Source organism: Culicoides brevitarsis, chromosome 1, assembly GCF_036172545.1.
Source record: "Culicoides brevitarsis isolate CSIRO-B50_1 chromosome 1, AGI_CSIRO_Cbre_v1, whole genome shotgun sequence".
Lineage (NCBI taxonomy): Eukaryota > Metazoa > Arthropoda > Insecta > Diptera > Ceratopogonidae > Culicoides > Culicoides brevitarsis.
The window spans coordinates 13,015,605-13,036,155 of NC_087085.1; the positions used below are offsets into that span (position 1 = coordinate 13,015,605).

Genomic DNA, 20,551 nt, shown 5'->3' on the forward strand with positions numbered 1-20,551 from the left:
TCTGATTTTCCCTCTTTTTTCAGAAAAATCTTGTTCAGAAAATCTACAGTTAACATAAAAATGCAACAAAGAACTCACGCCGCTCTTGCGATATTCACATGAGAGACGTTACTACACACTTTCCACACTTTTTATTCTATTTACATTGCCGTCGTTTGAAGGAAATTGCTGCATAGTAGTTGAAAAGTAACTACACAAAAGGAAATGAGGCTAATGAAAATTCCTCTTTTGTTGATTTTGCGGCATTCACAGTTATTTATGAATGGAACAAAATTTGACGCATAATTATTTTTTCGCATCCTCAATTTTTTTATTAAAAAAAATTAATTTAAACTTAATTCAAGGTAAAAATTTCATTAAAAACTTACCAGACGTCTCCATATTATTAAAAAAAAAAATTCAAATTTTCAACAAAACAATTGACTTTTTGGATGTAGAACAAGGAAAACGCAACAAAACATGCAATATGTCATATCAATTTCAACTTTTTTGTTCGTGTCTCTTTGCTTACTATTTGCTTGGATACCAAAAAACTATGAAAATATTTATTCTTATCTCGTTTGACTGGCATTTGATGCATTTTTGAAATGTTTGCGTTTCGCGCACAAGCTGAATGAAAATTTAATTGTTGCATTTCTTAGTTACTTACTGGATTAATCTTGAAGTTTTGTTGATTCAATGCAAAAAATGTAAATATTTAACTTCCAAGGCATGAGAAGAAACTTTTATTAGATGTCAACAAATTATTCTAATTATTTCTATTTAGTACAATTTGGAAATTTTCCGTGACCAAATGATCATCTTGGAACACGACGACCAAATTTACCTCAAATTCAATCTTAAAATTCTTCGTTATCAAAGTCGGACAAGCGAACAGTCTCGGAAACACCATAAAAATCGGAATATCAAGTTTCGTGCAAATATTTCCGTCGGCGATTTGAATGTTTTGCACTTCTGTCGCATCTTTCGAGTATCCTTCGGCACATCCGCATGTCTCGACACGTACCAGCTGCACTTCAATCGATTTAATTGCTACTTCGGTATGATGAATCGTGATTCTCCCAGTAAATGGCTCCGTGATACAACATTCCTTCGAGTCCAAAACGCCCGTAAACAAAAATCTTGGAATGGAAATTCTCTCTTTAGCTGCTTTTTGCAAAGTTTCTGGACTAATTGAGAAACTAATCGGTTTTGGGGGCGTTTCAATCGATTTCGGTGCATATTGAATGATGAACTGCTGCTGTTTCGTCACAGGTTTCGAGAGAAAACTTCGACGAATTTCCGCTTTTAGCATGTAAACAATGTTCACAAAGACTCCGTGGTAAGTTTCATACAAGACGCGAGGTTCTTTGACGCAATTCAGTTGAAACTCAAATTCGTATTCCGTGGTGCCTTGTGTGAGTTTTCCGGGTGGCATGAGTTCTTGTTGGGAGTTTAGCAGCTGAATTGGTTTCACGGAATTGTAAAATGCCTCGAAAATTCCGACATTTTTGTTGCTCATCTGGAGATTGACGCTGCCATCCATGTTGATGAAGATTCCATCGTGTTTCGTTTCTGTGTTGCTCGTGATTTGGACGACACCTTTCAAAGGTTCCTAAAATTTTTTTCATGAAAAAATTAGAAAAACTTTAAATTTTCATAAAATTCACAAACTTACGCCTTCGTAGTAGATTTTATTCGAACGACTTAATTTTATTTCCATCTGAACTGCCATTTTTGATGAATTTATTCGGATTTTACTTCATTAAAAATTGAAAAACATAAAAATTTATACGGATTCTGTTGAAATTTAATCGCAAAGTGAATCAAAACAAACTTCTGTCAAAATAACGGAGTTCATTTTTCTGATAAGAGCAGTTCATTTTGTATTGTGTTGGTATTGGTGAGCCGGTATGTGACATAACGGGGTTTGTTCATTAACTCCGTTATTGATAAAAATTTTATCCAAGTCACCTGTGAGCTTCGTTTCACCCAAGAATAATTTTTACCGCATTTCGAAGAAAAAATGCGGTATTAAACTAGAATTGTTTTAAGTATATTAAATTTATTTTTTTAATTTTTAAATAGAGATTTTGAATAGAAAATGTGTTAAAGGTATGCAATGAATCTTACATGCTAAATATGGGAATTTTCCTTAATTTTCCACAAAATTTTCCATTTCTTTTAGTTTAAAACCTTCTCAAAGTTAAAATTGAGACACTACAAAAACCCTTATTATAAATTTATTAAGCCAAATTTGAGTTATTTCGTTACAAAACTTGTATGGATTTTTAGTTTCAAATTTATAAATTTTGAAAAATCTTCAAAAAAATTTTTTTTTTTAAATTAATTATTTATGTCAAATTTTATTTAATTATTAATTGATATTTAATTTAATTTAAATAATATTAAATTATTATTATCATAAAATATTATTTAATTTAAATTAAAAATTAATTAATATTAAATAATTTTTTTTTAATTTAAAATTTTCACAGTACATTTATGAAAAACGCCCAAATTTTTTATTATCAGAAATTTGAATAAACATTTAAACGGAGCTTAAGCGATAAACAGTGACAATGTGTTAGTGTCTAATGTCAAATTAAAGATCATAACATTCATCAGCATCAATTAAGCTACATAATTCGAGGGTGTTCTTTTTAAAAGTGCCACGTTTATTTCGGAATATGACTTCATTATTCGAAAAGTTCAAAAATATGGAAATGGATGACAAAAGTGTAAACGTAAGTCTTAAAATTTATAAAAAAATTAAATTCAAATTTTATTTATTTTTTTTAGTTCAACGTCACTGACAAAAAAACTTTTGATCAAGAAGAAACTTTCTCAATGGTTTGGTTCAAATCAAAATTGACTTCAGCCGAATTATACGAAGAACTTTTGAAGCAAAAACAGACACTTATCAACAATTTCTTCGAAAATGGATACGCTCCGATGGCAGCTATTGAGGAAGAGTTTGACTTGGCTTTGGAATTTATGAAAAACGCAAAACTAGCAACTGGAAGAGATATTTCTAAATATTTTGTTAATGGTCTCAGTCTTTTTCAATTGCTGATCGAGTTGTATTGTTCTTCATTTGCAAACGAATCTGCTGCTGCAGTTCATCCATCATTAAAAGAAATTTTTGAAATCATGAAATTCGAAAAAACTTCAAACTTTCTAACGTCGTCCGGAGCTCGAAATTCATCTTATGGCACTTTAATTGTTACTGAGACCGCGGATTTGCATTGTGCCTTGGATGAAATTGTAAAAACTTTCAGAAATCTCCATAACTCGTGGCGAATTCGGAAAATTCTCGTGCAAGAATGTGTCAAGGAGAAATTTTTCACGTTGTTGGAGAAGAATTTGCCCAAAATTGATGGCATTTATGGCAAAAATCGACGTATTTTGCAAGAATTTGAAGCAAGTGTAGCGACTTTGCAGGAAAAAGGTGTAAAATTAACGCACAGAAAATTATCAGATGGAGATGTTTTGAAAGCAACATTGGCATTTGGTGTTCCCATGAGTCATTTAAGCCAAGAAAAAGCAATTCCCGTCATCGCTGTTGATACATTCCGCACTGCGAAGGAAGGAATTGCACTCGCAAATAAAGAAGGCAATGGAGAATTTGTGTCAGTTTGGTCCGAAAATGTCACGGAAGCCTTTGAATATGCGAAATTATTGAAATTTGCGACTGTTTGGATTAATTGTCACGGAGTTTTTCATCCAAAAATGCCATTTAAAGTTAATTCAAGCGAATATAACTTTACTTTGGATCCAAAGGCACTCACAGTAAAAGCCTATGTACCCCAAGGTACAAAAGATTTAAAACCATTCCCCGACATTTCACCTCCTTACCAACAATCGTTCTTCGAAAAAAGCTTTTTTTACACTGTCACTAGTGAGAAACGTGAAAAACTTTTAGAAGTCATCCCTAAATCGCATCCGGAAGTCAAAACGGAAGACCGTTGGGTGAAAGATGGAGCAACTATGTTCAATTACGAGTACAAAAGTATCATTGTTCGTTACGGACAAACTTTTGCCAATTAATTTTCTATTTTTTTAAATAAATTTTTTTCTACTTTTTATCTTCAAGGACTTTGTTTTCGACTTCTTCAACAACTATTTCGAGGTTGGGATTCGCTTCTTCCAACATCGCCATCGTCAATTTCCACTCAATGTTGCTATTTATCGTCAAAAGTAACTTTTTCAACTTTTCCAAGCGATAAATGCATGCCAGACTCCGGAACGTGAGCTTCGTACATCCTCGCAAATCCAACTCTTCTAATGCCGGCAAATTTGCTCCGCTGATGCTATCCATGCACCAATCATCAAAATGTGGCGAATTTCGTATCGAGATTTTTTTGCAATATTCCAAATCACGAAAATTTTGAATTCCCTCGTAGTACAGGAAGCAATCCTGCGTGTCAATTTCCTCCAAATGGTATTTCGGATCGAATACATTCGGGATATCTTTGAGTGTTTCCGACGTTATCCATTCTGTGTCGCCTGCGAAACGAACTTTGCCTCGTCGAGTGCACAAAAAATGAGCTACAGCTAAATCAGGACCCAGAACTTCGACACGTTTCGGCAGATATTGTTGCAAATATTTATCACGTTGTATCGCCCAATCGTTTATGGCTTTTCTGATGCCGGATATGCTAAAGTCCCATGGTTGCGAGACGAATGTCAGCCATCCCATGTCGTTTTCGTTCTTATTAAAGGAGGCAAATTTCGAGCGAAAAAGGTTTTTTTCATCGGGAAGTTTGGCCCATTTGAGTCTTTTTCTGTCTTCTTCCATTTTGCGTTCGCGAGGCGTGAGAACTTTTACCTCTTCTTTTACATTGGCGCCGTCCCATGATTCTTTTTCGCCTTTTGTTGGTTTGACATCGAGTTCCTGTAAGAAAAAATATTTTTTTGACAGAATTTTATGAAAATTTTAAGAAAAATTCTTACAAAAACTTCATCTTTTTTGAGAGTTTCTCGGGGTTTCCCTTGTTGTGACCCGAATGAGCGACAAAAAGTGCTCCATAGTTTTTGTGAAGACAAAATTCGGGAATTTGTAAGCATTTTTATTGAAAAATTTTGTGTTATTTACATGCTGTTTTTTTTTTGACAGAAATCAGCTGTTTGGTTGTTCATTTTGAACAGGGTTGAAAAAAGTTTTAATAAAAAAAAAGAAAAACTAAAATTTTTTGCTTAAGTAAAAGTTAAAATTAGGGTTTTTTTGACATAAAAGTCCAATTAAGCTAATTAATTACTTTTTGTAAAAGTTTAAGTCAAAATTAATAGCTTAATTTTTCAAAAAATTGCCATTTTTTCATAAAAAATAATTCGAAATACGAAAAAAAATTTTTTTTAGAAAATTTTTACCTTAAAATTTTGAAAATTTTGACTTAAGTAAACGTAAATTAGCTTTTACTTTTCACTTTTAAGTCAAAAATTAACAAAAATTTTTAATTTTTTTTTAAGTTTTGCTTTTATTATTTTTTTGAATAAAATTATTTTTGACCCTGGTTTTGATCAGCTGTTTTGTTAATTTTATTATTTTCATAACAAAACCGAAAACAAAAATTAATAAATTATCATAAAAGTAGGAAATTTTAAGTAATTTCCGCTCAAATCAGGCTCAAAACATGACTTCACGACGACTCGAGCAGCAAAAAATCTTGGAAGAGCAAAATCCATGCCTTAAGGTAAGAATTATTCTTCTTTAAAAATTTTTAAATTAACTTCGTCTCAGATTCAAAAATTAAAAAAAAATAATTTTTTTTTTGTAGGAACAAAAATTAAGTCTTGAATGTCTCGATGCAAATTCGTATGATGGAGAAAAATGTCAACTTGTGTTTCAAAATTACAAGAATTGCAATGCCTTTTGGGTAAAAAACTAATTTTCCGGTCAAAATCTTTCGAAATAAATTAAAAATTTTAATGAAACTTCCAGTTAAAAGTTCAAAGAGACAGAAGACGGGAAGGAATTCGACCGTTGTTGCCTCCAGCAGCGGAGCGAGAAGCAATTAAGGCTGAATATAGGAAAAGGTACCCCAAGGAAATGTAAAATTTTATTCGAAAAACCATCGATTAAGAGTAGTAAAAAACTTTTTATCAAATTTTTGGTGATTTTTATCAAGAAATTTGTACTTATAGTTGAAAGAATCTTGTAACATAATAAAAATCAAGTTTATTTTTAAATTAAATAATTTTTTTGTAAATTTTTATTTACCTTTAAAAAAAAATAAAAAAATAATTTGAAGCATATTGTGAATAAGCCACGAAAAATTCAAAAATGCATGAAGCCAAATTCAGTTAAAAAAATTTATTTTTTGGGCATTTAAGATAATTTTATTAAAAAAATCGTAAAATTAATGCAAAAATGATACAAAGATAAATTTTGATTTATTCGTAAAATTAAAAATAAAATAATAAAAAATATTAAATAATTAAAATTAAATGGTAAATACAACAAAAAATGTTTTCAGAAATTGGGGATGAAAACATAAAATTTTTAATACTATAAATTATTATTTTTTTTTTTAAATAAAATTTTGAGAATAATTCAAAAGTATTCTTTTTTTTAAGTTTAAATAACGCTTTTTTTTTGGATTCCATCGTATGTTTGAAGAGTCTTTGATATATTTTAAAAATATTTTTTTTTTGTAAAAAAAATTAAATTTATGAGTATTTTCCTGTTTTTTTTTTTCTTTTTTTAAATTTATCATTTTTTTCCATTTTCCGTAAATCCATTTAGAAGAGGCCTTTTGATTTTCAAGGGATTTAATTTTTGTAAACGCACATGGATTCGTCAGCGCCATCCGGGCAATCAGCGACCTAAAATTTAATTTTTTAAGGAAAATTCAGAAAAAAAATTTAAAAAAAAATTACTTTGTCACAAATTTGTTGCACTGTGATGCATTTCCCGCTGACACACCGCAATTGACCTTCGGGACATTGACTTCTGCTGGTTGTAAGTGTGTCAATGCTGCGTGCTGTGCTCGAATATTTCATGTCAATTTCCGAGTCGCTGGTCATCATAATTTCGTGGCTGTCTGAAAAGTTTTCTAAATTGCATGAGAAAAAGAGGAGAAGAAAAGAAGAGAAAGACAGGAAAGAGAGAAAAAATTGCGGTGAAGATGAATTCGATTAAAAAATTAAATAAAATTAAAAATGATTGAGAGATGTCGGTCAAGTCTCGATACTTAAGCAGTGCAGTTTCCTTCGCGTGTGTGTTAGTAGTGCGTCCATGGTCAAATGTTGTGAGCGATTTTTTTTTTGGTTTTTTTGTTTTAGGACATACTCAGATTCTTATTGGGCGGCGGAGTAACTGCACGTCCCGATGCCGCACGACTTTGAATTTCCAAATCTTCCGTGCTGTAGTCATCATTTGCCTTCTTCACGACATGAACATTTTCCGCAGCTGTTGGGATATATTTGTCACCATCCGCAGCAATTGCTTCTTTTTTATTTTCAGCTGAATTGAGACGATCATCTTGCGTTATTGTCAAATAAGGGCGACTAAAAATGGATTTTTTCATTGAATTTTGTTCAAAAAATGTTTAAAAATTATTTTTCAGAATTAAAAAATATACTTGTGAGGACTGGAAAACGCTTGTTCTTGCGCAAAGGGATAAACGCGACCATTGCCAAAGTTGACGGGATAATCTGCGGTATCTTCTTCACTGAAACAATCCAATTCGTCACTGGCATCGGGGCAATCGTCGTATTGATCGCATCGCCATTTATCGGGAATGCATTTGTCATTCGAGAGACAACGGAATTGGTCACGTTCGCAGAATTTGCAGTCGTCTTCGTCTTCTCCAGTGGCACAATCTTTGATGTTATCGCATCTAAAACGTGATTTTTTTTTAGTAAAAATTTATAAAATATTTAAAAGTTGAACTTACTTCCATTGGTATGGAATACAAGTCTGATCAAGACATTTAAATTCGTTGGCGTAACATTTTCCACGACGAGATGGATCTTCGCACTCGTTCCGATCATTCGAGTCTGGATACTGATCGCAGTCAAAAGTGGCAGTTAAGATTTCGGAACTTGCGATGATGTGTGCGCATGGCTCAAGAACAGCTGTAAGTAATTTTTGAAATTATTTTTTGTAAGGCGGGATTAATTTTTTATCATTTTCTAATTTTTTTTTAATATTAAAATTTTATTATTTTTATTATTTTATATAATATTAAAAAATTAAATTAAAATAAATTAATTAAAATAAAAACTTATAAAAAAATTATTAAAATATTTTATTTAAATTAAATTAATTAATTTATTAAAATTGAAAATTAATTGAATAATTTCATTTAATTAAAAAAAAAAAAATAATTTTTAGATTTTTTTTTACATTATTTTTAATGAATTTAAAATGTATTAAATATTTTTACATAATAATTTTTTTTAAGTTATCTGCATTTTTTATATTTTTTAAAACAAAAAAAAAATTAATATATTTTTTAATCAAAATTTTAAAATAATTTAATTTAATATAAAAATTTATAAAATAAATTAATTAAAATAATAAAAATATAATTAAATATAATTATATAATAAATATAATTAATACAATTAAATTTTAATTAATTTATTTAAAAAAAATATTTTTTTTTAAAACAAAAATATAAAAATAAAAAAAAAATTCATACCTTTACAAATTCTCTTGCATGGTTTCAAGGTACCCATTCTCTTTGGACGACATTCCGGCTCCAAAACAGCACACACGAACTCAGCAACACGCACCGAACACTTTGATTCGATCAAGTATTGGAAATGTTGGTATTCAGTAGCGGTCAAAGGTTTATTATTTGCGGTTAAGTCATAATGTAAAATTCCGCGACACAATGAGAGCGACGTCGATTGACAAACACCTAAAATATTTCATTCTTTTTTTGAAAAAAAAAAACCGATTTAAAAAAAGATTTATTTTTTACCATCGTCTGTCGCATTCAGGAAACGAAGACCTTGCGTTGTGGTTTCATATCGATTAATTATTGGCAAAGTAGGTGAGACGCGAGTGCGATAATTGCTTGTTGTGGTAGCGAATGAAGTTTCCTAAGAGAAAAAAAATTAAAAATTTTTGTGGTTTCCAAAAAAATTTCAATGCAAACCTTATTTCCTTTCGCTTTTTGATACTCTTCCAACATCTTCAAGATACGTTCGTCCTCTTCGATTGGCACTCCAAAGTTCGCTTGATGGCCCGAAGTGAATCCAACACTCTTAACTGTCGAGTCAACTGGTGCTACATTTAGCGAATGCACTTTTTTCATCTTCGTTGTGTGAGGTTTCAACGTTTTTTCCTCCGTAATGATGCCGCTCGTGAACAGAGGCGAGTTCAATGTGGTCTTCAACGTCTCAAACAAATTAGATTTTGTGCTACTTTCGTCAACTTGCGTGACAATTGCGGGCGTTTCAGCTGCTGAAGTTGTCGTTTGCTCGACCGTGTGTGGTTGTTTCTTGATAAAAATCGCGACAACGTCATTGTTTTCGATGTTCGAAGTGATTATCGGTTCTTTTAGGATTTCAAGCACGTCGTTGGTTTCTTTGTTGGTAACGTTTGTCTTGATAAGGCGACTTTTGTTGTTGCTGCTCGTGTATTCGACATTGGCAATGTTCTGATGTTGTTGCCCAGCATGTCCGTTAATGACGGGCGGTAAGTGTGTCGAAACTCGTTCATCGATGTCATTGTGATCATTAAAACTATCAAAATCTATGGATAACTCATTGTCTACCGCTAATCTACCGTCACTACTTAACATGCTATTATTCACTGATGGTTGTGTTGCTGAAATGAAAAAATTCGGTGAAAAACTCAAAAATGTTATATTTGAGAAATTTAAAGTCGAGAAAGACAAAAAATTAAAAATTATTAATTTATGACTAAAAATGATCGATTTTTTTATAGATATTTTTAACATATTTTTTTACTAAAATTTTAAAATTATTTAAATACCTATTTTATTTAGCCTATTTAAAAAAAAAAAAGTTTTTAAAATATTTTATTAAAAAAAAAAATAATAAAAAATTCATATAAAATGTTTTTATCGTAAACAAATATTTTATTTAAAATTTTTTAAAAAAAATAAATATTTATTTTCTAAAAATTATTTAATTTTATGTAATTAGGTAAAGTTAGAAAAAAATTATTAAATTAAGTTTTAATAAAATTTATTAATTTTAATTATTTTTTTATTTTGTTTAATTTTTTTTATACTTGCACTTTTATTTTTTTAAAATTGTTAATTAATTTATTTAAATTAAATTAAATTTTAATATTTTTTGAAATTAAAATTTTTTAATTAAATTTAAAATGTAAAAATATATGAAAAATGTAATTTTTATTATTAAAAAATTTTTTATATTTTGATCATTTAAATATGATGTTTATGAAAATTTTAATTTAAAAAAAAAATAATTTAAATAAATTAATATTTTATAAAAAAATTAATTTTAAATAAAATTCAAAATAATTAGGTAATTAAAAAAATTATTAAAAAATTTTTGTTTTTAAATAATTTTTTATAAGTTTATTAAATTTTATCTTAAGCTTCAGAATAAAAAATTATACTCACCTATAACAATAAAATAAACTACTACACCTAATAATCCGCAGAGCAACAACAAACCCATCGGCCATTTTGCGTATCGCCAAAAAATCTTCAAGAATCTGTACAAATTTGTGCGTTTGCTGCGCGAAAATGCTGACGACGACGACGTAATAGGCACTTGCGAACCGGCTTTCCAAAATGTTTGGTGATGACGATGCGTGCTGTTTATGGAGGGCGACGGAGATGCTGTTGGCGAACTTGCTGCCGATGTTCGTGTCGGAATCCGGTACAACGAATCAGGATGTGTGCCCTACAAGTAAAGTGAAAAATAATTGCAGGAAATTAATAAAAAAAATAAAAATATTGAATAAAGTTAATGATGATGATTGGCATGAATTACAAGACAACAAAAAATAAAAAATAAACGAGTAAATAAAAAAAAGTGTATTTACACAATAAATTTCAACAATTAATCGAAATTAATTATTTACGATGAAATTTCTTTTTATTATTATGTTTATTTTAGCTGTTTGCAGTTTTAAATGTTTGCCTCAAGCTCGCCATAAAATAAACTTTAAAAAACGCATTCTAGCTTGAAATTCAGCGAAAAAAATTTAAAAGCGTAGGAAGGTCTTTAACATCGCGTCATATTTAATGCAACTCTTAACGAAAGGAAAAACATGTCAATAATAAATTTTATGTCAATTTCGTAAGTAACCAATTTCTCTCAAATCACCCATAAAAGTACCTTCGAAATTCCTGTTGCCATTCACACTCGCAAAAAAACACGGACTTTTTGACCAATCTGACCTTTGTCACTTTATTTATTTGTTTTTATGACGACTTTAACGACGTCAGAGATGCAAAAAAAAATCGGACAAGACAAAAAACGAACAACTCCATCGATAAACAAATTGCGCGAACAAAAAATCCCTTTCATTGTCTGTTTTTACTTCTTCTTTAATGTTTAAAAGCAACCTTGCTTGCTTAACATTTTTCTCTCCTTCTCTCTCCCTGAGTTCGATTTTTTGTATGCAAATATTTTTTTTTGTAGTTCATTATTTTAAATAAAATAAAACAAATTTAAAAATAAAAAAAGCAAAAAAAAACGTGGCCGGCTAAAAATAAATACAAGGCCAAAGAAATGCTTTTTATTGTTTCTTAAGTATAAGTTCAATGGTACGGTGCCCGAGCTAAATAAAATTAATTTTACCAACAGCTCAATGAATACATTTTGTAAGCTGTCGAATATTTATTTTTTTTTTGTAAAAATTACGCGAGGTAAAAATTAAACGCCACACGTCGATCGAAATTTAATAAAAATTAATTTTATTTTTTTTAAAATTTTTTTTTTTAAAAAATCACACTTGTACATTTCTCTCATTTTTCAAAAAAATAAATAAAATTCAAAAAAAATCAGAGCATGTTAAAAACAATAATTGAAAAATAAAGAGATGGCACATGTTTCATGTTTTTTAGCAAATAAAAAAAATTAAACGGATTACGTGCGTATGTTATGTCGTGTCACGAGTATTTATGTTATGCGCTTGTATGCAATCCGCAGAAAAAAAAATTAAATCAGAAGAAATGAGGAAAGAAAAAGAAAGAAAGAAGAAATGCGTACAAGATAATGAAATAAATAAATTGAAAAATACTCATTTTTTGCTGCAAATAAATAAAATAATAAAAATAATAAAAAAGGAGAACATAAATTCCAAGCATATCACCGCACCAGATCTTGTTCATGTTTACATTTATCCTACCCTGGGGACAGTAATGTGTTGGGATATCCATTAATAATAATGGAAAAAAAAATTACGCAATGGATTTTTACCATTTTTGATGATGATGACTTTTCTTTTTTTTTTTATTTTTTTTTAAATATTTTTTTTTATTTCTTAGAAAAAAAAAATTTAAAAAAATAAATAAAATTAAAATGGGTGTCAAAAAATTATTTTTTTATTTTTTATTTCCTTAATTCGATCATCATGAATTTTTTTTACTGATGAAGATTGATTGCAGTTGACCTTTTGAGATACCTTTTTTCGCCGAATCCGTTTTAAAGTCATAAAAAAGTGAATTTATTACTTTTTGTCTTTAATTAAAAGAAATGCATTAAATTACATTCGGACATGCCGGGCCTTCGAGGTGCATTTCTCACATGCAGCGCAAGATTAAATCATTAAAACGTGACGATGATGCAACAAGTAGAAGCAAGATATTGTCTCTAACGTCACATTTCGCACAGCAAGTCACCTTTTTCTCGCGTTATCCTCATTTTTAATGGCAACAAAGTTGCTGAATTTGTATTAAATTGAAAATTATCTCTCTCAACTCTCGGGTCTTGTGTAATTTTTATAGTCAACTAATCGTCGGTAATCGTTCATCGGAATGTTTTTTATTCATTTATTTAATGTTAATTTATGTCAATTGCGAATTCGAATATTTTTTCAATTGATTTGGAGACGAGACGAGTTAAAAAGGGCTTTAAATGTTTTATTCATTTTTTTTCAATTCGATAAAGACAAAAAAAGATTCGCATAATAATTTTTTTTTGTTGTGGCAACTTTTACCTTTTCACATAATCTGTGACTAAAGTGCCTAACTCGCAAAATAAATGCCGTTAATCAAAAGGATCACTTCAATATTAACCTTTTAAGTGTTTGAAAGGCATGTCACTTGAATTGGCGTTACACATATCAACATAATTTTGATCGTGTTTATAAATTAACGTGCAAATGAAAGGTTTGGATGCGGAATAAAAGAAATGTTTCACGATTATGATGTTAAATGTCTTATCTCGCATCTGCGAAAAAAATTTTTTTTTTATTTTTATTAACAGTATTGACTTAGTAAATCACTTAAAGCTATTGATAGTATGTAGAAAAGAGAGGTATCTACATATTTTGATCATTATTATTTTATTTTTGCTAAAAAAAAAGATATTATTAGATGGGAAGAGTAATAAAACGTGTTAAGGTGAAAAGACATGAAATTTTATAACATAGTGATAGTAAAGTTTTTTTTTGTAATATTTTTTTATATTATATTATTTTATTATTGTTGTTATTATTTAACTCCATCGAACGACTGTAATTGATGTAAAAAATTGAATAATGTTTATTTTGTGATTCTTATCGTTCATGATTATTATTATTATTGTAGTATATTTTTTTTTCTTTTATTATTGAGCCGTGACATGTCTAAGTTAATATAATAACAGAGTTACTATATAAAGTTATTGACATCTAAAAGAGGAGAATGACTTAATTTTTTTGTATTATTTTTTTTTTGCGAAAGTGTTTAAAAAAATTTTTAAATAAAAATGTTGATGGATGAGGAACTTTTGACATTATCTGAGTCATATTTATATTATTTTTTTTTATTAAAAAAGAAAGTTATTGTTATTATTATATTTTTTGTTTATTTTGATTTTTATTATGATTATCCAAATTAAGTAATAAAATTCAGGACAAATCTTTAAATTAAAAATAATTACATAAAAAAATATTTATATAAAAATTATTAAATTAAATTATAAAATATATAATGAAAATTTTTAAAAAATATATAAAAAAAAATATAAAATTTTTATAAAAAAATATAATGCAAAAATTAATATGATAAATAAAAATATTCTTAATTATTAATAAATAAAAAAAAAAAATATATGTGATGCAAAATATAAAAATATGAAAATAAAAATTTTAATTTTTATAACATATGAAAATAAAAATAATAAATAAGACAAATTTATACTTATTTTAAAATTATATTTTAAATGGTTCAAAATTTTTTAAAAACGCAAAAATATCACATTTTTGGCTTTTCTAACAAATAAAAATATCAAAAATTAAAATATATAACTCAAAAATAATAAAATTATCATATTTTTAAAAATATTATTAAAAAATTTTTATTACTAATTAATTAAAAACTGTATAAATGATTTTTATTTGTTTATGGAAACCTATTAAAAAATGTATTGTTTGATAAAAATTACAAAATAAAAATAAATTAAAAATATCAAAAATTATATATGAATTTAATTTTAATTTAAGACTAAAATTATTTTTTAAAAATAAAATTAATTTTTTTTTAAATATTAAAAATATTAAAAAATATAATTTTTAATAATTAATAAAATAAAATAATTTTATATATTTTAAAAAAAAATATTTTTTTATATAGGTAAGTTATTTATTTTTTTTATTAAAAGCATCGGGATGCGTGACAATATTTTTTTAACAATTATATTATATAATAATATCAATTTCGTTTATCTTTATTATAATCAAATCATATTTATTATTTTTTTATTAAATAACAAATAATTTTATAACTTTTTATACATTATTATACAAAATTGGTGCTAAACCTATATTTTTTGTATATTACACTCTTTTTTGAAGACCACATGCGCACACAACTCAAACCACACTTGTTATACCCATTATGGTGTGCTTACGCTTACTATTATTATCATTTGTTATTTACTGTCTTTCTTTTTTCTTTCTTTGCCAATAAGTAAGTGAGTATATCTATGGTTTGTTTTATTACACAAGAATATCGCAATTTACCGCACAATTACTTAACACACAAAATACAAGCAAGAAGCGCAACAACAAAAAATAATGAGTAGAAAAGAGTGTTGAATTTTGCTCATTTTAATCACGTCTTCTTTTACTTTTCTGGTTTTCCTTCATAATTTTTTTTTGTGTGTTACGAGCTAACTTCATGTCTGGTAACAATTTTACAATTTTTTTTGTGTTGTTTGTCTGGTAATCATTATTAATTTATTTCGTTGCATTTTCTTGCATTTTTGGTCTACTGTTACTACTAACATATTTATTTTTGGCTCATTATTTAATTTTTTTCGCTTCTTATAAGGGGGTTCCAATTATGTCAAAGTTATTATCATTAAAGTCGTTTGTCTTGATGTTTCCTCTTGTTTTATTTTGCAACAAAAACATAAAAAAAGAAAAGTAGTAGTCGCAGCACGTGCATTGAGCACCTACTTTTACAGTCGTTAAAAAAAGATATAACTTCTGTTTTACGATCGACGACGACGACGCACTAAGCTAATTATGATAAGGAATGTACTTATGTAATTTCTCCGAATCACATTTTTCATGTTTTTGCCAGCAAAATGAAAGCCAGGACAATAAAATTTGCAATTTTTATTGGTGTTTTATTGATTAAAGTGGATTAAAATTGCATCGGTGACACAAAAAGGTACTCAAGGTCGCTGCAAAAGATTGAAAGCGGCATCGATATCATTAAAAAGTTTCAATAATCGTAAAGTTTGCGTGCTTTATCGACACTTTTTTTTATGTAATTCGATACGAGATGAGTAATGTAATGTGGCATGCGTGACATGGGTGTGACAAATGACGATTTTTTTGATTTTTTTTTCAATTGGCCTTGAAAAGTTGCGTGAGTTAAGGTGCAAAAATAAATTAATCATGAATCCCTTTCTTTTTTTGGAGCAGAACGAGCTTGACCCAAAATCGTTGTCTAAACAGTGAATTTGTTAGAAAATCTTCATGCGAACTGAAGGCGCACCTTACAAGATGAACATGACTAAGCCATCAACTTAATGTAATATCCATGCAATTAATAGCTCGGAAAAAAACATATTTACATACAACAATGTTTGTGAGCCACAACAAATGTAAATACAAATTAATTAACATTAAAATTTAAGAGGTTGTATTTTCCGATGTTACATTCTAAATGTGGCTTGTTAACAATCATAAATTAATTAGATGAGGAAATAACGATCGGGATCTGTATTTATGCTCTTCGAGTCGGAAATGGGAGATTTTTACGTCTTTTAAATTAATTTTATTTTTTTCAGAAAAAAAATTTACTCAGACTTTATTTTTGGTCAATTTAAGATTTTTTTTTTAAATTCAGATTTTTTTTTGTTTTTTTTTCACTCAGAAATTAATAATTATCAATAATTGTTTAAATAAATATTTATTAAACTATATAAAATATATTAAACTATTTATCAAACTATAAAAAATAAATTTTATTAAAAAATAAAAAAATGATTTTAATTTTCAGTTTTTTTGAAGAAATTCGAAATACTCAAAAGAATAAAATTTAATTTTTAATTTATTTAAAATGAATTTTATTTATTTTTTCAGAATTAAGATTGAAAAAAAAATGTTTTTTAGACTTTAATTTTTGATTTGAAAATTTTTAATTTTTAAAAAAATAAATTGAATTAATTATTGAGCTTAAAAAAAAAATTCAAAAAATTTAATTAATTTTTTTTAAATTAATTAATTTTAAAAATTTATTTCATTTACGTTTTTTACTTTTTAAAATTATATATATTTTTTCGAAATGAAAATATATAGTTTTCAAAGAAAATTTTAAAATATATTAATTTCTTAAAACAATTAAATTCTAATTTATAATTAAAATTCTTTTCATAAAATATTAAAAAAAAATTTTAGAGTTTCTTATAAAAATATTCATTCAAAAAATTTTAATTTAATAAATAAATTAAATAAAAAATTAAATTTAATTAAATAAATAAAATAAATTAAAATTAATGAATTAAAAAATTATTAAAATATGAAATTAAAAAAATAATTTAAAAGATTAAAATCGATAAATTATTCCATTTTTTCATCGCAGTGTGTGTCCGTTATGACAATCAGATCGTGATGTCGAGCAAGTACCTACAAAATTACGACAAAAGTGACATTTAAAGCTGCAAAGTGGAGGAAAGAGAAGAGTTTGGTAGCAAATATCGCACGACTTTCAATTATTACCGTGGGAAGATTGTTGTTCTTCTTCTCTCTTTTTTTTGCGACGAGTGCAAAAATACAGAAAAAAGAGATAATCAAGAGCATGTTGCAACAATTGTATCAAGTTACACTTTATTTGCCGCTTAATTTTTGCGATGCTTCGACGGTGTGAAGAAAAATTACTCATTGTTGTGCCTCGTAAAAGGTCAAAGTTGTCACTTTTATTTATTGAGAAATATGATTAATCGACAATTTTTTATGCTAATTTCTCATCCATCAATTCTCGCAAGCGCTTCTTCTGCTTCGGATCCAGATCGTACATTTTGAGCGTCATGTCGATTTCTTTTCTGGTATGAAGTGGCGGCCAAAGTGTGGTGATGATAAAATGACGATGAAATCGCATGGCATCGTAAGCTGAGGGTTGCATCGCTTCTTGCATCTTCAATTCGTACAAAAATTGTTCGTCATACTTTTTTTTGGAGTCTTGGTAACGTTGACGACAAACCATGAAACTACAAAAATTTATTTTAAAACTTTTTTTAAGTAGAAAAAGAGAAAATTTGACTCACTAAGGCATTTGATATTTTTCGTAGAACGGATATCGAGTCAAATCCATGACAGGTTCCTTCTTTTTCGGTGTCTTTTTGCGTTTTTTCGCGGAATTTTTCTTCGCTCGTTGAACCATGTCCCAATGACTTTGGAGACTAATGCCACTCGCCATGCTACGAGCACTTCCTTTGGAGCTTTTTGACATTTTTTCACGTTTTCAAAGTTTTTTCTTAAGTTTTAATTATTTTTTTTTATTTTCAGAGCGAAAAGTGAAGCAATTTCCAGCAGACTTGATCCTGAACTATTGTTGCCAATGTCAATGACTGACTTTTGCATACTAAACGAATAATTTTGGGGAAACAACACGCAAATTGCAATAAATAACAAAAATTTCGAGCGTTGCTATGGAAATTTTGCCTCGTTTCGATGGAGACGCCTTGTTTTATTGACAAAGTTCATGAACAAGGTTCAATTTTCCCTTAAAACGCAAAAAAACGCTATGCGGAAAAAGTTTAACTTTTCTTACAAAGTATAAAAACTTCATTAAATGCGCTTCATATTGCACAAGAAGCGAATGACAAACAATAAATATTTAAATAAATACATATTTTAACACAAAAAAGCAGAAATACAAAGAATTTATTATTAAAATGTTAAAAATATAGCATGTCACGACCCGTGTTTGCATAGAGAATGCCGTGACAAATGTTGAAAGCTAAGCAAATCGCATAAAAAAGCCATAAACGGTGACAAGAAGCACCGCGATGCTCAGTGATGCATGAAAAATAGACGATAAATCACCTGCAATTTGAGACTCTTGTCCCACAATAACTTTGTTGCACATCTTTATAAACAATTTTTGTATTTTTTTGCATTTAAACGCGAAAAAAGCTTTGATTGTTATGCTTGTCGCTTTTTTAGTTGCCATCAAAAGTGGTTGGCGTTTCATAATCTCGTTATCTGCGTAAAATGTGTTCAATTCTGCTTGAAGGACAGGCATAAAAAATACATTTTCATGTTAATTCCTTCCTGAAAAATGACACTTTTTATTTATTTTGATGTAATTTTGCGCACTTTTACCGTTTCGTAACGGTTTTTGCACACACAACACACACATGAAGCGACATAAAAGGCAATAAATGCAATAAAATACCTTTACCACATCGTTGATCGTGTGTCGTCGTAATACTTAAATTTACATCCTGACCGGAGGGAAATTTAGTTTTTGCGAAAAAAATAAAAAAAAAAAACACACAAAATTGACCTCCTGGCTGTCCAACGAGCCACGAATTGCATGAACTATTTTTTTTTCTCGCAATGTTTGTTTTTTCTCGCGCACGAGCCACGCTGGAAATAACGAGAATTTATTACAAGCCGCGTTACATATCTTTATGCCGCTTACTTGCTTAGATCGATGTCATTTTGTCCGCGTTATCAATAAACATGAAAATTTGTTGTTGCAATAATTTGTCAGCTTATAAATTTTTTTTTGCAGGTGATTGTGTTGCAGATAAGCTTTTATGTTTATTTTTGTGCTGTTATTTGTTCTGCGCGCGAAAGCGAAACTTGTGACCCTGTTTTGACGTCAGTCGTCTGGTTTTTGGCGCATATTGCACCATTTCCATGTGAATTTTATTAATTGTTGGCAAAAATAATTGTGACAGTTGTTATGTTTATTTTTGCCAAGTTGACTGTAATCTTGCGAAGATTAACTGAGTTAATTACATTACACTCGGAGACATACTTTTATATGACGCGAAATGCGACACAAGGGTGATGTTGATGTAAGTTTATGTAATAATATTGCAATATTTGCATATTATATATGAAAATTTATTGCATCCACAAATATGAATGTTTTCATTAACAAATAATATTAATTTTATGAAGCTACTTGTTGAATGCCCTTTCGTAGAAAATATTAAAAAATATTTAAAATAATTAAAAATTATTATTAATTTATAATTATTTCATACTTTTAATTAAAATAAATTTTCTAACATTAAAATAATTTTTATTTATTTATTTTTATTATATTATTATAAAATTATAATTAAATTAAAAAAAATAAAAATTTTATTAATGTAAAAAGATTTATTTTATTTAAATTTATGAAAATATTACATTTTTTTTTGTTTATTTTGCATTTTTTATTAATATTAATTTTAATTATTGATGATTTGGTAATAATTTAATATAATAATAAATAAATTTAAAAAAAATTAATTAATATTTTTAATTATTTGTTTTTGTTAAAATATTTAATTATTTAAAATTATTAATGTTTTTATTAAAAATAATTAAAATTTTAATATTTATTACCATTTTTTTTATTAATATGCTATTAAATTAACTAAATAATTTTCAATAATTAATTATTTTAATAATTAAAAATTTTTAATTTTTTTTAAATTTATTTAAAATATTCGATAAAGAACAAATTATTTTAAAATATAGAATACTATAGAATATTTAAAAATATAATTTAAATATTATAAAAATAATTAAATTAAAAAAATTTCCAAGAGGGTATATTATACAAAAAAAATAACTATTATTAATATTGTTAAATAACGTAATACTGAGTTATATTTCCATACATGCATAAAAAACACTTGAGCTTGAACTACAATAATAAAAATAAATATCGTGCAGGATTGGCTTCGCTGACATTTCAAAAGCATTTCCATAGCGCACACATGCTAA

The 20,551-nt window shown here is 27.7% G+C and overlaps 6 protein-coding genes across 7 annotated transcripts in view; 2 read left to right on the forward strand and 4 right to left on the reverse strand.

Moving 5' to 3' along the window:
* Positions 1-454: 454 nt before the first annotated feature.
* Positions 455-1,791, reverse strand: LOC134837181 (vacuolar protein sorting-associated protein 26C). Its single transcript, XM_063852542.1, has 2 exons — positions 1,658-1,791; positions 455-1,594 (listed from the first exon to the last, which is right to left on the reverse strand). Exons 1-2 carry the CDS (start codon positions 1,712-1,714, stop codon positions 749-751), a joined length of 903 nt encoding a protein of 300 aa, XP_063708612.1. The 5' UTR covers positions 1,715-1,791; the 3' UTR covers positions 455-748.
* Positions 1,792-2,555: 764 nt separating this feature from the next.
* On the forward strand, positions 2,556-4,074 carry LOC134838426 (aldehyde dehydrogenase family 16 member A1-like). Of its 2 annotated transcripts, none has more exons than XM_063853957.1 (2): positions 2,556-2,720; positions 2,782-4,074. In XM_063853957.1, the coding sequence occupies exons 1-2, from the start codon at positions 2,670-2,672 to the stop codon at positions 4,027-4,029; spliced, it is 1,299 nt and encodes a 432-aa protein (XP_063710027.1). In that variant the 5' UTR covers positions 2,556-2,669; the 3' UTR covers positions 4,030-4,074. The 2 variants fall into 2 exon arrangements, with proteins under 2 accessions (XP_063710027.1, XP_063710026.1); XM_063853956.1 differs by having other exon boundaries at positions 2,557-2,726.
* Positions 4,058-5,072, reverse strand: LOC134838428 (distal membrane-arm assembly complex protein 2). The gene is made up of 2 exons (XM_063853958.1): positions 4,936-5,072; positions 4,058-4,876 (listed from the first exon to the last, which is right to left on the reverse strand). The coding sequence occupies exons 1-2, from the start codon at positions 5,047-5,049 to the stop codon at positions 4,058-4,060; spliced, it is 933 nt and encodes a 310-aa protein (XP_063710028.1). The 5' UTR covers positions 5,050-5,072.
* Positions 5,073-5,528: 456 nt separating this feature from the next.
* LOC134827072 (coiled-coil-helix-coiled-coil-helix domain-containing protein 7) lies at positions 5,529-6,179 on the forward strand. Its single transcript, XM_063839606.1, has 3 exons — positions 5,529-5,675; positions 5,760-5,858; positions 5,924-6,179. Exons 1-3 carry the CDS (start codon positions 5,616-5,618, stop codon positions 6,035-6,037), a joined length of 273 nt encoding a protein of 90 aa, XP_063695676.1. The 5' UTR covers positions 5,529-5,615; the 3' UTR covers positions 6,038-6,179.
* A 556-nt stretch (positions 6,180-6,735) lies between these two features.
* Positions 6,736-20,551, reverse strand: part of LOC134837298 (uncharacterized) — a 29,081-nt gene continuing 15,265 nt past the window's right edge. Inside the window, exons 2-10 of the mRNA XM_063852667.1 lie at positions 10,554-10,839; positions 9,093-9,766; positions 8,916-9,036; positions 8,631-8,852; positions 7,881-8,061; positions 7,566-7,823; positions 7,274-7,491; positions 6,862-7,037; positions 6,736-6,807 (exon numbers count right to left, since the gene is read on the reverse strand). Coding sequence (XP_063708737.1) covers positions 6,754-6,807; positions 6,862-7,037; positions 7,274-7,491; positions 7,566-7,823; positions 7,881-8,061; positions 8,631-8,852; positions 8,916-9,036; positions 9,093-9,766; positions 10,554-10,839 — 2,190 coding nt within the window. The 3' untranslated portion in view covers positions 6,736-6,753. The remainder of the gene's footprint in view (positions 6,808-6,861; positions 7,038-7,273; positions 7,492-7,565; positions 7,824-7,880; positions 8,062-8,630; positions 8,853-8,915; positions 9,037-9,092; positions 9,767-10,553; positions 10,840-20,551) is intronic.
* Positions 17,553-18,050, reverse strand: LOC134828001 (uncharacterized). The gene is made up of 2 exons (XM_063840929.1): positions 17,866-18,050; positions 17,553-17,808 (listed from the first exon to the last, which is right to left on the reverse strand). Exons 1-2 carry the CDS (start codon positions 18,048-18,050, stop codon positions 17,553-17,555), a joined length of 441 nt encoding a protein of 146 aa, XP_063696999.1.

Bases quoted from the DNA above. Each gene is read 5' to 3' on its own strand.
- LOC134837181 (XM_063852542.1), bottom strand. From the start codon at position 1,714: ATGGCAGTTCAGATGGAAATAAAATTAAGTCGTTCGAATAAAATCTAC. The intron at 1,595-1,657 runs GTAAGTTTGTGA...AAAAAATTTTAG, and splicing joins ATAAAATCTACTACGAAGGC to GAACCTTTGAAAGGTGTCGT.
- LOC134838426 (XM_063853956.1), top strand. From the start codon at position 2,670: ATGACTTCATTATTCGAAAAGTTCAAAAATATGGAAATGGATGACAAA. The intron at 2,727-2,781 runs GTAAGTCTTAAA...TATTTTTTTTAG, and splicing joins TGGATGACAAAAGTGTAAAC to TTCAACGTCACTGACAAAAA.
- LOC134838428 (XM_063853958.1), bottom strand. From the start codon at position 5,049: ATGCTTACAAATTCCCGAATTTTGTCTTCACAAAAACTATGGAGCACT. The intron at 4,877-4,935 runs GTAAGAATTTTT...TTTTTCTTACAG, and splicing joins TCAAAAAAGATGAAGTTTTT to GAACTCGATGTCAAACCAAC.
- LOC134827072 (XM_063839606.1), top strand. From the start codon at position 5,616: ATGACTTCACGACGACTCGAGCAGCAAAAAATCTTGGAAGAGCAAAAT. The intron at 5,676-5,759 runs GTAAGAATTATT...TTTTTTTTGTAG, and splicing joins AGCAAAATCCATGCCTTAAG to GAACAAAAATTAAGTCTTGA. The intron at 5,859-5,923 runs GTAAAAAACTAA...TGAAACTTCCAG, and splicing joins AGAATTGCAATGCCTTTTGG to TTAAAAGTTCAAAGAGACAG.
- LOC134828001 (XM_063840929.1), bottom strand. From the start codon at position 18,050: ATGTCAAAAAGCTCCAAAGGAAGTGCTCGTAGCATGGCGAGTGGCATT. The intron at 17,809-17,865 runs GTGAGTCAAATT...AAATTTTTGTAG, and splicing joins GAAAAATATCAAATGCCTTA to TTTCATGGTTTGTCGTCAAC.